Source organism: Dictyostelium discoideum, assembly GCF_000004695.1.
Source record: "Dictyostelium discoideum AX4 chromosome 4 chromosome, whole genome shotgun sequence".
Taxonomy (NCBI): Eukaryota; Evosea; class Eumycetozoa; order Dictyosteliales; family Dictyosteliaceae; genus Dictyostelium; species Dictyostelium discoideum.
In genome coordinates this window covers 5,077,251-5,091,337 of record NC_007090.3, presented here as the reverse complement: position 1 = coordinate 5,091,337, position 14,087 = coordinate 5,077,251, and the positions used below count along the sequence as shown (strand labels likewise).

The following is a 14,087-nucleotide window of genomic DNA, read 5'->3' as shown; positions in this document are numbered from 1 at the left end:
TGAATTTTATTAAATTAATTGAATGATTGTATTTTTTTTTTCTAATAATTATATTGAATATGCTTCAATATTTTGTAATGTGGGGGGGAGGGTGAAAATGTGTGTGTGGGTGTTTAAATGTGTACAAAAATAAAAAATAAAAAAAAATAAATAAAAAAATAAATAAAAAAATAAAGTTTCAATTATTTGTATTTCATTATTTTTTTTTTTTTTTTTTTTATTTTTCTATTTTTTTTTTTGTGGACCCAAACCAAAATGGGTATTCGAAAAATTTGGATTTCTTATAATTATTTGAAAAAAAAATAAAAAATAAAAAATAAAAAAAAGAAAAATTAAAAAAACGGTGCAAAAAAAAAATGAAAAAAAATAAAAAAAATAAAAAAAAAATAATTGCTCAAAACAAAGATCAAAAAAAAAAAAAAAAAAAAAAAAAAAAAAAAAAAAATAAAAATAAAAATCTTTTTTTTTTTCACACGCATATCTAAAAAAAAATCTAAAATTTTAGATTTTATTCCAAAGATAAAAATTTTTTATCATTATTTTTTATTATTATTTTTTATTATTCTAACGTTGCCAAATGGTAACATCATTTTTTGCATCAGTTATTTTTATAAAATATTTTGGTGGTAATATTCCAGTATTATTTAAACCATCAGTTAATGCAACATTATTTTGAGATAAATATAAATCTATACCGTCTTGAAGTAATAGAGGCACATCGATATAGACAATCATATTACAGGAACCTCTCATACCTGATGTAATTTCTTGACCCATGATTTTATTGACACAATGAATATGATTTCTATCCATCTTTTTCAAACCCTCATTTAGTATAGACTGTAAATGTTTTCTATAAGTACCATGAAACACAGTACCCACTTGATCTGCAGATGTGATTTTAGTCATTTCAACATTATCAACATTTTCTAATGTGTGACCTTGATTTGCTCTAATATAATAACACCCATCCGAATCATTCAATTCCATATGATACCTTTTCTTATCATTTGTATCAACCACCTCTTGTATCTCTTTAAAATTTGTATTTTTAAATAAATTATTTTTTAATATATCATCGACTTTTATAAATCCTTGTGAATCAATTTTTAAACCTTCTTTTTCTGCGCCATGACGTAAAACATATGATAATGATTTTGATAATGCAACTAATGATTTTGATTTATTAACTGGATTTAAACTTTGAAATGACATTTTTATATTTTAGTTTTTATTTTATTTTATTTTATTTTATAATTATTAACAAACCACTATTTGAAAAAAAAAAAAAAAAAGAAAAAAAAAAATTAAAAACGTTTTTTTTTTTTTTTTTTTTTTTTTTTTTTTTTTTTTGACAAGAAAATTTTCTTAGTTTTTTCTCATAATAAAGTTAAAAATAAATAAAAATATGAAAAATAATTAAGAAAAAAAAAATAACAATATTCATTCACAATTTTATTTTTAGAATTTCAATTAAAAGTGTATATCTAACTTTATTTTTACTTGATTATATAATATTTTTAAATTTTACAAGAATTCCAGTCCATTTAATTTTTTTTTTTTTTTTTTTTTTTTATTCATTAATTATTTGAGATATCATTTTATTTTAGATATTTTGAATTTTTATTTTTCAATTTGTTTTTACACCCTGCGCAGAATGAATTGTTAAAAAAACAAGTAGCAATTTTTTTTTTTTTTTTTTTTTTTTTAAATTATCTCACTTTTTCAAAATGTTATGATAATTTTCGAAAATATCCAAAAGATCATTGAAATGAAAAAAAAAAAAAAAAAAAAAAAAATTAAATAAATAAAAAAAAAAAAAAAAAAAAACTTCATTATACATCAAACAAAAAACAAAAAACATTTCAATAAACAAAAAACAAAAAACAATGAATATCAATCTCCAATTTCACTCAACAGGTAAAAGAACAGAATTAAATTTTGACGAAACTGATAAAATAGAATTAATTAAAAATTCAATAAGAATTATGGAAGGTATTAACCCACAAGAGCAAAAATTAATTTTCGACGGCAAAGTTTTAAAGGACACTTCAACATTAAAAAGTTGTGGTATTAAAGATGGTTCGACAATTTCAGTTTTATTTGAAAAATCTTCAAACTTTTTAAAATAAACTATTTTATATGTACAAATAATTTAAAAAAAAAAAAAAAAAAACAAACTTTGTTGTTAATTAATTTTGTTGAAAATGTAAATGTGTTTTATTTTATAATTGATTGATTGATTGATTGATTGATTGATTGATTGATTATTTTCAACATTTTGGTTTAGTTGCATTTGGATCATGAGATTTATTTAAGAAATCAATTGAGGAATCCATTGCAACTCTACATGCTTTTGATTGATCAAGACAGTTTAGAGCAACGAAATCATGAACCATTGCTTGAATTCTTAGGTGAGTTACTGGAACATTTGCTTTACGTAATAGTCTAGCGAAATTTTCACCTTCATCACGGAGGACATCAGCTTCACCATTGATGATCATTGTTTCTGGGAAACCCATGACATCAGATTCTTTGCATTTGGAAGGAGAGCAGTAGATTTCATTGGTGTCTTTTGGACTGTTGGTGTATGCATCCCAGAACCATTTCATACCATCTTTAGTAAGATAGAAATCATTATGGAATTCTTTATAGGAACCTGAATTCATACCGCTATCAATGGCTGGATAGTAGAGACAAATTCTCTTGAACGAAGGTCCATTTCTAACTTTTGCCATCAACCCCAACACAATAGCCATATTACCACCGGCACTATCGCCAACCAATGAGAAATTGTTGAGATCGATATTCCATTTAGCAGCATCCTTTATGAATTTCAAAATCACTGCATAGCATTGTTCGTTTTGGATTGGATATTTGACTTCTGGTGGTCTACTATATTCAGTGAAGATCACCAAAGAATTGGTACGGTAACAAATTTCACGGATTAGTTTATCATGAGTTACATGATCACCCATGACCCAACCACCACCATGAGAGTAATGAATTGCTGGCAATTTGTTTTTGGATTCTTTGGCATTTGGTGGTGTCAATACTCTGACATTAACCGATCCTAATTCACCACCCAAATCCATTTTAATATCTTCAATATTACATGGATACTTGTAAACATCACCAGATTGAATCTTTACAAAGTTATTTCTAGCTTCTTCTGGTTTAAGTTCTTGAATTGGTTTACCCTTCATAGCACCTTCACACAAATTTAAAGCATCTCTTTCTATATAGTTTATAATTAATTAGTTTTAAAAAAAAAAAAACCTTCATTTATATTATATGAAATAAAAATAAATTTTAATTATTTACCTAATGAAAAATTTTTACAAGCCATTTTTTTTTTTTAATATAGTTTTAATTAAAACAAACATTTGATAGAATTAAATATTAAATAATAATTTATTTCAATTTTCTTTTTTTTTTTTGTGCTTTTTTTTTTTTGTGCTTTTTTTTTTTTTTTTTTTTTTTTTTTTTTTTTTTTTTTTTTTTGTTGTAATTAAATGGGGGGGTAATTGCAGAATTTTATTGAAAATATTGAAATGGGTTTAAAATTGAAAAAAAAATAAAAAAGGAAAAAAGCCAATAAAAAATTGGTTTGAACATCAATGAAATAGATTTATTATAATAATAAAAATAAAAAAAAAATTGATGTTGTATGGAAATTGCCCAAAATATACTGCTTTTGGCATTAAAATAAAATTATTTCATTGCCTTTTCAAAAAAAAAAAAAAAAAAAAACTAAAACTTAAATTTATATTGGATTTTTTCCAAATACCACCCCTTTACAAATACATTTCTATTAATAATTTTTATTTTTTGGATTTAAAAAAATGTATTTGTAAAATATCAAAGAAAAAATAAAAAAAAAAAATAAAAAAAAATAAAAAAAAAAAACAACAATAAAAATAACAATAAACAAATAATAAAAAAAAAAAAAAAAAAATAAAAAAAAAAAAAAAAAGAATTGTATTTGAAATTTTAGGTTTCCTTTGAGTGTTCTTTTTAAATTTTAGTTTTAGAATTTTTGTCATTTTGTAAAAAAAAAAAATCAGCCCGGAAAAGATTTTTTTTTTTTTTTTAATAATTTTATTCTTCGAAGACGATCACACCGAAATTTACATAAATGCCTTTGGAATAAATGATTGACTCAAAAATCAAATTTTTTGAGAGTAATTTAAATTGTATCGAGAATTGAAAAAAAAAAAAAAAAAAAAAAAAAGAAAACAGAGAATGGTTTAAACAAAAAAGAAGTAAAAAAAAAAAAAAGTTCGTTAACACTCATATTTTTTTTTTTTTATTGAATATAAAATAAAGTTTTTTTTTTTTTTTTATTTTTATTTTTTAAAAACAACATTTCTAAAAATAAAAAAAGAAATATATAAAATATTGAAATAAATATTGATAAAAAAAAATGCAAGAATATAAACCAAATGATCTCTATACCCTTCCATCAACCTATAAAGGTCCAGGTTTTCCATCAGTTACAACAACACCAGATTCATCATCAAATGTCGAAGTACCAAAAACATTTACATCAATTACTATTAAAAATATGACATTAAAAAATAGAACTGTTGTTTCTCCAATGTGTAAGTAATTTTATTAATTAAATTATTATTATTATTATTATTATTATTATTATTATTATTATTATTATTATTATTATTATTATTATTATTATTATTATTATTATTATTATTATTATTATTTTTATTAATATTTTTTATTTTTTAATTTTTACCTAGGTATGTATAGCTCAGAAGATGGTTTTATGAATGATTTCCATCTTGGTCATTATACCAGTTATGCTAGAGGTGGTGCTTCATTAATAGTATTTGAAGCTGCTGCAACATTAGCAAATGGTAGAATTTCATATGCAGATGCAGGTGTTTACAAAGATGAACATATTGCACCAATGAAAAGAATTACTGATAATATTCATTTATATAATTCAGTATGTATTATATACATTATAATAAATAATAATAATAATAATAATAATAATAATAATAATAATAAAATTAATCATTTATTAATATATATATTAATGATTTATTAGTATGCTGGTATTCAATTAGCACATGCAGGTAGAAAAGCATCATCAAATCCACCATTTTTGGATAATGCTAGATTTTCAATTCCAGAAAGTGAAGATGGTAAAGGTTGGAAAACTTATGGACCATCACCAATTGCATTTAATGAGAATATGTCAGTACCAATTGAGATGACATTGGATGATATTAAGGAAGTGATTGATTCATTTAGATTGGCAGCAGAGAGATGCGAAAAAGCAGGATTTGATTTCATTGAAATTCATGGTGCTCATGGTTATTTAATTAATCAATTCCTTTCACCAACTTCAAATAAACGTACTGATCAATATGGTTGTGGTTCATTTGAGGATAGATGCAGATTCTTATTTGATATTGTTAGAGCAATTCGTTCAGTTTGGCCAGTTGAGAAAGCATTGGGTGTGCGTTTATCATGTGAGGAATGGTGTGAAGGTGGTTGGACATTAGATGACACAATTAGAGTTGCAAAGATTTTGGAGACTATGGATGTCGACGTATTCGATTGCTCCTCTGGTGGCAATTCAATGTCTCAATCAATCACCATTGGTCCATGCTATCAAGTACCATTGGCTCATGCCGTTAAAAAGGCTACCTCTAAATTATCTGTTGCTTGCGTTGGTTTAATTAATTCTGGTAAAGAAATTGAAGAAATTCTTCAACAAGATCGTGCTGATTTAGTATTTTTAGCAAGACCATTCTTAAGAAATCCACATTTCACTTATCAAGTTGCTCATGAATTAAATATTAAAATTGATTATAATATTCATTATAATAGAGGTAGATTCACAAATACTGCTTATTAAAAAAAAAAAAAAAAAATAAATAAAAAAAAAAAAAAATAAATAAAAAAAATCTTAGAAATCAATTCAAAACTATTTTTTTTTTTTTTTTTTTTAATAAATAGTTAAAATGAAAATTAAAAAAAAAAAAAAAAAAAAAAAAAAAATAAAAATAATAATAGTGAAATCTATAAAAATCTAGAGAAATCTAGAATAATCTAGAATGATCTTAAAAAAAAAAAAAAAAAACTGAATATTAAGAATTTAAAATCATTTTGTGTTCTATTTTTATAAATTAAATCCATAAAAAATAAAATTAGACCATTTTAAAAAAAAAATAATATTATATAAATAAAGTTTCACAAAATATTCAGAAATCCCAAGATTAAAATTTTTTTTTTTTATTTTAAGTGTCAAATTTGGATGTTTTTAAAATTGTTTTGAAAAAAAAATAAATAAAATAAAATTTCCCAAAACATTCCGAAATCCCAAGATTAAAATTTAATGAAAAAAAAAAAAAAAGGTTTCTCAAAAAAATACTAAAAATAAAAAAAAATTTTAAAAATTTAAGGGAAAAAAAAAAAAAAAAAAAAAAGGAAACAAACCCTTAAAAAAATTAAAAAACACATTTCACAGAATTGATAAAAATTTATTAAAAATAAAAAAAAAAAAAAAAAAAAAAAAAGTTAAAAAATTAAATTCTTTTTTTTAATTAAATTTAATATAAAAAGTCAAATTTTTTTTAAATTTTCATTTTTAATAACTCATTAAATACAAAATACAAATACAAATAACAAATACTTTACTATAGCTTTTTTTTTCTTATTTATTTCTCCAAATAATTTTTTAATATGCAAATCTTTGTTAAAACTCTCACTGGTAAGACTATCACTTTAGAAGTTGAAGGTTCTGATAATATTGAAAATGTAAAGGCTAAAATCCAAGATAAAGAAGGTATTCCACCAGATCAACAACGTCTCATTTTTGCTGGTAAACAATTAGAAGATGGTCGTACTCTCTCTGATTACAATATTCAAAAGGAATCAACTCTTCACTTAGTTTTAAGATTAAGAGGTGGTATGCAAATCTTTGTTAAAACTCTCACTGGTAAAACTATCACTTTAGAAGTTGAAGGTTCTGATAATATTGAAAATGTAAAGGCTAAAATTCAAGATAAAGAAGGTATTCCACCAGATCAACAAAGATTAATCTTTGCCGGTAAACAATTAGAAGATGGTCGTACTCTTTCTGATTATAACATTCAAAAGGAGTCCACTCTCCATTTAGTTCTTAGATTAAGAGGTGGTATGCAAATCTTTGTTAAAACTCTCACTGGTAAAACTATCACCTTGGAGGTTGAAGGATCTGATAATATTGAAAATGTTAAAGCCAAAATTCAAGATAAAGAAGGTATTCCACCAGATCAACAACGTCTCATTTTTGCTGGTAAACAATTAGAAGATGGTCGTACTCTCTCTGATTACAATATTCAAAAAGAATCAACTCTCCACTTAGTTTTAAGATTAAGAGGTGGTCTTTAAAAACTATAAATAAAACCACTTGTAAATATGTAAATCAAATTTCAATAAAAAAAAAAAAAACAATTTTTGTTACTTTATTTTGAAAACCATTTAATTTTAATCTTTTTTTTGGCCGATAAAATATTAATCGTTATTTTTATTATACGAGTTATGTTTAACTTTTAACTTCTTTTTTTTTTTTTTTAAAAGATTTAATTTATTATTATTTTAAAATAGAATTTATTTAAACGTGAAATTATTAGTATATCGGCCTAATGCTACTAATATTAAAATTAAATTCCAAATCCATTCTTTTAAATTCTAATATTCATTTATTTTTTTTTTTATTCATTTTTTTTTTTAAAATAAATAATTAAAAAACTAGAAAAAATAGATCCAATAGTAATAAATATATAAAAATTTTTTAATCTATTTTAGATTTTAAAAATAAAAAAAAAAAGTTCAAGTTATTTTTTTTTTTATAAACATAACTTTATTTTATTATCATTATCCTTATTATCATATATATTAATTTTATTATTATTATTTTAATTATTATTTTTATTACTATAGTTAATTTAATAAATATTAATAATAATAATAAAAATAATAATAATTTAAAAAAAATCTCTTTGTTATCAATTGATCTAAATTTCACTCGAATTTCAAAATTTAAAAAAAAAAGAAATTAAAAATAAAAAATATAAATAAAAAAAATAAAAATAATTAATACCAAAACAAAAAAAATAAATATCTGCAAAGAATCATATCATTTTGAGATAATTTAAATTCAAAACTAGTCAACTGAATACTTTTTTTTTTTCTTTTTTTTTTTTTTTTTTATTTTTTTTTCTTTTTTTTTTTTTTTTTTTATTTTTTTTTAAATTTTTATTTTTTTTTTTTTAATTTTTTTTATTATTTTTTTTTTTTTTTTTTGAATTTTAACGAATTTTCACACAAAAAAAAAAAAAAAAAATTAAAGCTAACCAAAATAATTTTTTTTCTCCTATAGTTATTATCATTATTATATAATATTTATCTTTACAAATCATACAAACCTATTTTTTTTTTTTCACTAGTTTCAAAATAATAATAAAAAATAAAAAATAAAAAAATAAAAAAAAAAAGAAAACTAATATCCCTATTACATACACAATAATACATATACACATACAATAAATAATTTTAATTTATTATTATTATTTTTTTTTTTATTACATTTTCTATTTTTTTATTATTTATTTATTTTTTTTATTATTCAATATATTTATTTTTAAAATTTTAATTCACGCAAAAAATATATAAAAATGTCACATCTTTCAAGTCAGCAACCAAGATTACCAACCCATCCACAATTAGATTTTGATTTTCCTGCAAATTCAATTTTAAACCATAATAATAACAATAACAGCAGCAATGTAAATAATAATAATAGCAACAATAGCAACAATGCCAATGGAAATGTTAATAGCAATGGAGGTAATAGTTCCCCCAATTTACCATCACCTCAAAATGTAATGAGTGCCACCCACAACAACAACAGCAGCAACAACAACAACAACAACAACAACAGCAACAGTAACAACAATGGAAACAACAACAACAATAACAATAATAACCACAACCATAATAATAGCAATAATAGTAACAATAACAACAACCATGGCAACAATAACCATAATAATAACCATAGCAATAGCAATAATAATAATAATAGTAACCATAGCAATAGCAATAGCAATAGCAATAGCAATAGCAATAGCAATAGCAATAGCAATAGCAATAGCAATAGCAATAGCAATAGCAATAGCAATAGCAATAGCAATAGCAATAGCAATGGCAATAACAATAGCAATAATAATAATAATAGTAATAGTAATAATAATAATAATAGTAATAATAATAATAATAGCAGCAATAATAACAGCAATAATTATAATAATAACAATAATAATAGTAGTAATAATAATAATAATAATAATAATAACAATCACAATAGTAATAACAGCAATAATTCATCACCACATGTATATAGTCCATCAACCAATCCACATTTTTCACATGGTTCACCATATAGTAGACCATTGTCACTAACAAAGGATAGAATCCCTTTACACTTACAACATTATATGAATGCACCAGCTGCGACACCATATGATAGAGAATCTGACCCTGATATCAGAGAAGTAACACCCGCCAATATAACTTTAAGAACAAATGATTCAAATTCTAATAGTTTGAATAATAACAATAGTAATAATAGCAATAATAATCACCACAATAATAACAATAACAATAATGGTAACAATAATAATGGTAATAATAGTAATAATAATGGAAATAATAATAATAGTAATAGTAATAATAATAATAATAGTAATAATAATAATAATAATAATGATAATATGAATGATGGATATAACAACGATAATTTCAATAACAACAATAATAATAATAATTATAATAGTGATGGTAGTGATGATGAAGAAAGTTCTCCACGTGGTGATAATAATAACAATAATAATAATGGAAATATTATAGCATCAATTACAGGACAAAATACAGTTCCATCAGCATCAAATGCATTAGTTACAACAGAAAATAGATCATTAACAGAAGCCAATCCAACCTATATAGAGATTACAGAATATTTAAATTTCCCACAAAGTGAAGCTGCAAAGAAATTAGGTATACCAACTTCAACCTTGAGTAAAAGATGGAAAGAAGCTGCAAGAGGTAGAAAATGGCCATTCAGAAAGATCTCTAAAATCGATAAAGAAATTATGACCCTTCTCCATAACATACCTCCAGGTGAACAAAGTAGTAATCTTCCACCACAAATTGATCAATCATTAGTTAATTTATTAAAAAAGAGACAAGGTGAATTGAAACCAGTTTTCATTAGAATGTAAATTAATAATGAATTTAAATTAATAATCAATGAATGAAAATAATAATAATAATAATAATAATAATAATAATAATAATAATAATAATAATAATAATAATAATAATAATAATAATAATAATAATAATAATAATAATAATAATAATAATAATAATAATAATAATAATATCAACAAATAAGACTATAATTAAAAAAATAAAAAAAAAAATAAAAAATAAAAAAAAAAGAATTAAACAGACAAAAAAAAAAAAAGAAACAATTATTTTTTAATTGTAGTTTTTACATACATATCAATAACATTTATTTATTTAGTAAAAATAATAAAAAAAAATTATAAATAAAAAAAAAAAAAAGATTAGAAAAAAAAAGAAAAAAATATATTATTTGTTTATTTATTTAATTTTTAATTCAAAAACTAAAAAAAAAAAGAAAAAAAAAAAAAAAAAAAAATAAAAGAAAAGAAAATAAAATAAAATAAAAAAAAAAATAAAATAAAAAAAAATTATATTTATTGTTCAAGATTAAAATACAAGCATCATAAACCCACTCAAATCTAGTTTAAAACAATTAAACTAAAAATAACTTTTTTTTTTATGAGTTTTCTAAAATATTTTTATTTTTCATTTTGATTTTTATAGTTTGGTGTTTAAAAAAAAAAAAAAAAAAAAAAAAAAAAAAATAATAAATTAGAAAGAAAATTAATGTGGGCAACCGTATGGTTTAAGGGTTGGATTTTATTCGTCTAAAAAGGTTTCAATTTTATTGATTTTTAAATTAAATTTCTTTGATTGTTGTGTGGACAGATAAACACAAAAAGGTAAAATAAAAAAAAAAAAAAAAAAAAAAAAAAAAAAACTTTTGATATCTTGGTTTTTGTATGAATTTTAATAGAATTTTTTAAACATTTACAAATAATATATTATAATGATATCCATTGAGTAGGAATTAAATAATAATAAAAAAAATTTATTATAGATATAATTAATTAATTAAAAATTCTTTTTTTTTTTTTATAACAATTATTATTTTTTTTTTAAATTTTTTTTATAATTTTTTTTTAAATATTGTTAGTAATATAATTATATCCATGAGAATTAGAATTAAATAAAAATAAAATTAATTATAGTTTTAATTAAAAATTTCTTTTTTTTTTTTATTTTTTATTTTTAATTTTTTAATTTTTTTTTTTACAAATTTTTTTTTTTTTTTTCATTTTCACTAATTACCAACTTCATTAGGTTTAGAGAGAAAGAAAAAAAAAAAAAAAAAAACAAATAAATTAAAACCAATACAATGAGTGAAAGATATAGTCATATTATTCAAGCATTAGGTCAATCAACATTTGATAAAATTCAAACATGTAAAATATTAGTTGTTGGTGCTGGTGGTATTGGTTGTGAATTATTAAAAAATTTAGTATTAACTGGTTTTAAAAATATTGATATAGTAAGTAAGTTTATTCATGAGTAAACATATATATATATATATATTATTTAATTTGTTTTAAATATTAATATAAATTTTAATAATATATTTTTTTCTAGATTGATTTAGATACAATTGATATTAGTAATTTAAATAGACAATTTTTATTTAGAAAACAACATATTGGTATGTCAAAAGCAAAGATAGCAAAAGAATCAGTAATGAAATATAATGAACAAGTGAATATAACGGCACATCATGGTGATGTTAAATCTAGTGAATTTGGTAGTGAATTTTTTAAACAGTTTGATTTGGTAATGAATGCATTGGATAATATTAGTGCACGTAGACATGTCAATAGATTATGTTTATCAGTGGATGTACCAATGATTGAGAGTGGTACAGCAGGTTATTTAGGACAAGTTAGTGTAATAAGAAAGGGTAAAACCGAATGTTTCGAATGTCAACCAATTGCAGTACCAAAACAATTTGCAGTTTGTACAATTAGAACTAACCCATCTGCACCAATTCATTGTATAGTTTGGGCTAAAATGTTATTTGGTAAATTGTTTGGTCCAAAGGATGATGATGGTGGTGGTGATTCATCATCGTTGACTGATTTAGACAATAATATAATTCATGGCACTGAGGAATTGGGTAATATTAAAAGGGATGAACAATTATTGATAGAGAAGGAAAAGGGTTTCAAACGTTGGGTATTTCATAAGATATTTCATACAGATATAGAAACATTAATTCATATGCCCGATTTATGGAAAGATAAACAACCACCAACTTCATTGAAATTGGATGAGATTTTAAGTTCAAAAGAGGTCTCTCAAGCAGAGGAAGAAGGTGATCAATTGATATTTAAATTACCTGACCAAAAACAATGGACTTTCAAAGAGAATGTTGAGGTGTTTTTAGATTGTTTAGAAAAGTTGAAACAACAATTCGATCAGTCCAACTCAAAGCCAATGACATGGGATAAAGATGATGAATTGGCATTGAGTTTTGTTTGTTCCGCTTCGAATATTCGTTCAAAGATATTTGGTATACCAATGAAGAGTAGATTCGATGTTAAATCAATGGCTGGCAATATTATACCCGCAATTGCAACTACCAATGCTGTAATTGGTGGTTTAATAGTTATGGAGGCAATCAAAGTGGTCGATGGTAGATTCGATCAATGTCTTTCCACTTACCTCTATCAATTACCCTCGGGTAAGAGATTACTAATGCCAACTCAATTAGAACCTCAAAATCCAAAATGTTTTGTTTGTAATCGTTCTTTCATCATTTGTCGTTTAAATACTGAAAAAACTACAATCTCTCAATTCATTGATCATGTTTTAAAGAAATCTTTGGCTGTAAATGAACCAATTCTAACCGTTGGTAATGATATAATCTATGAAGGTGGTGATCAAGATCTATCAAAAGAAGAGATTGAACAACGTTCAAAAATCGAAAAGAAAACTTTAGCAACTCATCGTTTAACAAATGATACCTCACTTGTTGTAGAGGATTATAATCAAGATTTTCAAATAACAATCACTATTCAACATACTACAGATTTCGATGAAGATACTAAAAAATTAAAAAAACAACAACAAAAAGAAAAAGATCAAAAAGAAGGTAAAACTACTACAATTGAAAAAGAAGAAGATGATAAATTCTTTGAAATTATTGGTAAAACTTCTCAAACAACAACAACAACAACAACCACAACAACAACTACAGAATCTGACAATAATAGTAATAATAATAAAAATAATAATAATAATAATGATGTTGAAGAGGATGATGGTTTTATGTTTATTGAAGACCAACCATCATCCACAACTACTTCATCTGCAACACCATCAATTAGTAAGAAGAGAAAAGAAATTGATACAAATGAATCTGAAGATTTAGATTCCTCTAAAAAATTAAAATCAAATTTACAAGACTAAAAAAAAATAATAAATTAAAATTTTAACTAAAAAAAAAAAAAAAAAAAAAAAGAAATTAATTATTTCTATATTTAGAAAATAGTTGCTGCAATTGTGAATGGTGTTTTATTTTTAGTTAATAATTTTTACTAAAAAATTAAAATTCACACACCTTGATATTTATTAATAATTAATCTTTAAAAAAAAAAAAAAAAATAATAAAAATAAAAATATAAAACACAATTCACATTAAATTTACAAATAGTTCATTATTTGAAATTACAATAATAAAGTTAACCCACATAACCAGATAAATTATAGTTTTGGTGGTGAAATAATAATTAACACACACATACCAACATAAAAAACCACCAAAAAAAAAATTAAAAAATGTCAACAAACCCCACCACTTCAACCCAACTTGATTTTCAATAATT

At 22.2% G+C, this 14,087-nt stretch overlaps 7 protein-coding genes across 7 annotated transcripts; 5 read left to right on the top strand and 2 right to left on the bottom strand.

Moving 5' to 3' along the window:
• Positions 1-225: 225 nt before the first annotated feature.
• On the bottom strand, positions 226-1,215 carry DDB_G0286929 (hypothetical protein; the record flags this gene model as incomplete). The annotated part of the gene is made up of 3 exons (XM_632377.1): positions 226-280; positions 343-481; positions 570-1,215. The coding sequence occupies 3 exons, from the start codon at positions 1,213-1,215 to the stop codon at positions 226-228; spliced, it is 840 nt and encodes a 279-aa protein (XP_637469.1).
• Positions 1,216-1,889: 674 nt separating this feature from the next.
• nedd8l2 (ubiquitin-like protein) lies at positions 1,890-2,132 on the top strand (the record flags this gene model as incomplete). The annotated part of the gene is made up of 1 exon (XM_632376.1): positions 1,890-2,132. The coding sequence occupies one exon, from the start codon at positions 1,890-1,892 to the stop codon at positions 2,130-2,132; it is 243 nt and encodes an 80-aa protein (XP_637468.1).
• Positions 2,133-2,273: 141 nt separating this feature from the next.
• On the bottom strand, positions 2,274-3,349 carry DDB_G0286925 (esterase/lipase/thioesterase domain-containing protein; the record flags this gene model as incomplete). The annotated part of the gene is made up of 2 exons (XM_632375.1): positions 2,274-3,238; positions 3,325-3,349. 2 exons carry the CDS (start codon positions 3,347-3,349, stop codon positions 2,274-2,276), a joined length of 990 nt encoding a protein of 329 aa, XP_637467.1.
• Positions 3,350-4,426: 1,077 nt separating this feature from the next.
• Positions 4,427-5,890, top strand: DDB_G0286923 (NADH:flavin oxidoreductase/NADH oxidase domain-containing protein; the record flags this gene model as incomplete). Its single annotated transcript, XM_632374.1, has 3 exons — positions 4,427-4,604; positions 4,761-4,969; positions 5,075-5,890. The coding sequence occupies 3 exons, from the start codon at positions 4,427-4,429 to the stop codon at positions 5,888-5,890; spliced, it is 1,203 nt and encodes a 400-aa protein (XP_637466.1).
• An 827-nt stretch (positions 5,891-6,717) lies between these two features.
• On the top strand, positions 6,718-7,407 carry ubqD (hypothetical protein; the record flags this gene model as incomplete). The annotated part of the gene is made up of 1 exon (XM_632373.1): positions 6,718-7,407. One exon carries the CDS (start codon positions 6,718-6,720, stop codon positions 7,405-7,407), a length of 690 nt encoding a protein of 229 aa, XP_637465.1.
• Positions 7,408-8,693: 1,286 nt separating this feature from the next.
• Positions 8,694-10,298, top strand: DDB_G0286921 (hypothetical protein; the record flags this gene model as incomplete). The annotated part of the gene is made up of 1 exon (XM_632372.1): positions 8,694-10,298. The coding sequence occupies one exon, from the start codon at positions 8,694-8,696 to the stop codon at positions 10,296-10,298; it is 1,605 nt and encodes a 534-aa protein (XP_637464.1).
• Positions 10,299-11,587: 1,289 nt separating this feature from the next.
• On the top strand, positions 11,588-13,671 carry uba2 (sumo-activating enzyme subunit 2; the record flags this gene model as incomplete). Its single annotated transcript, XM_632371.1, has 2 exons — positions 11,588-11,740; positions 11,839-13,671. 2 exons carry the CDS (start codon positions 11,588-11,590, stop codon positions 13,669-13,671), a joined length of 1,986 nt encoding a protein of 661 aa, XP_637463.1.
• Positions 13,672-14,087: the final 416 nt, after the last annotated feature.